General features: G+C 31.3%; 1 protein-coding gene across 1 annotated transcript in view; it reads right to left on the bottom strand.

Annotated features, from left to right (window-relative positions):
- LOC106873188 (follicle-stimulating hormone receptor) overlaps positions 1-1,068 on the bottom strand; it is a 471,564-nt gene that overhangs the window by 337,032 nt on the left and 133,464 nt on the right. The window contains exon 8 of the mRNA XM_052969708.1: positions 592-660. Within this exon, the coding sequence (XP_052825668.1) occupies positions 592-660 (69 nt within the window). The remainder of the gene's footprint in view (positions 1-591; positions 661-1,068) is intronic.

Consider the following 1,068-nt stretch of genomic DNA (forward strand, 5'->3'; position numbering starts at 1 on the left):
CAAAAGCCCGGTAACGCAATCCTGAATACTAACTATGTCTGACCAAAAATATCAAGTGTTTGCAGCTAGATCACCTTTGCACATAGATATGCTCGCTCAAAGCTGGCCCCAAAAACAAAATAATTATATCGCGTGTCCAATTGTTTATAATTTCAAACAGAATATTTTAGTGTTGAAACTAATCGACACATCTTCTTATCTGATCAACAAGTAAACTGAAGAGGTAACTCTGAGGAGTTTTGGGCTGAGCTTTTGATTACATCTGTAGCTACGAACAGAATGAGTAGAAAATGTTGGCTTTGTTAGTGTAACATTTATAAGTAAATACACGTAATAAAATGTGGATGCTGCTATTTCTGCATAACAACAATGTTATTAGTTTTAGGATAATTTTGTTTATTAAAAGAACACTGATACTAGAGCTTATTGTAGTTTATTTGCATAAGCAGCTTTATATGTGATATTTGTGGTGGCTTATACTTGTTTTGTAAATGTTATGTTTGTTCTCTGTAGGCGTGAGAAATATGTTGGTTTTCTGTTAGGCTGAAAGCCTTGATCACAAGTTTATTCATTACAAATATATATACTTACAATTTTTCCAAATTCGGTAACAATTCAATAGCATTCGGTATTTCAGACAGCCTATTTTCATTCAGTTGTCTGTCGAATAATAAGACAAGTCACAAGTTGAATAAAAAATATTTTGTTTGAAAGTGAAAATGTTTCCTATCTTACAGAAAAAAAATAAACACAACAAAAAACTAAGTATAGAGTTAAAAAATGAAATGAAAAAGAAGGAAACTTTGCTTCTCCTGACAACGCAAAAAAGTAAATTGATAGCTTACTTTTACATTGTGACTATTAGAACAATAGTCAATGGTAATATTTGTTCGAATTGTAATGACAATTGCACAAGCACTACTTTATTGCAGCACGTGCTGACATTTACTATTAAGGATTCTGTTTCTCAATAAACACACACACACACACACACACACACACACACATATATATATATATATGCATATATATATATATATATATATATATATGCACGCACACACAGAC

This window comes from Octopus bimaculoides, chromosome 7 (assembly GCF_001194135.2).
Source record: "Octopus bimaculoides isolate UCB-OBI-ISO-001 chromosome 7, ASM119413v2, whole genome shotgun sequence".
NCBI lineage: Eukaryota > Metazoa > Mollusca > Cephalopoda > Octopoda > Octopodidae > Octopus > Octopus bimaculoides.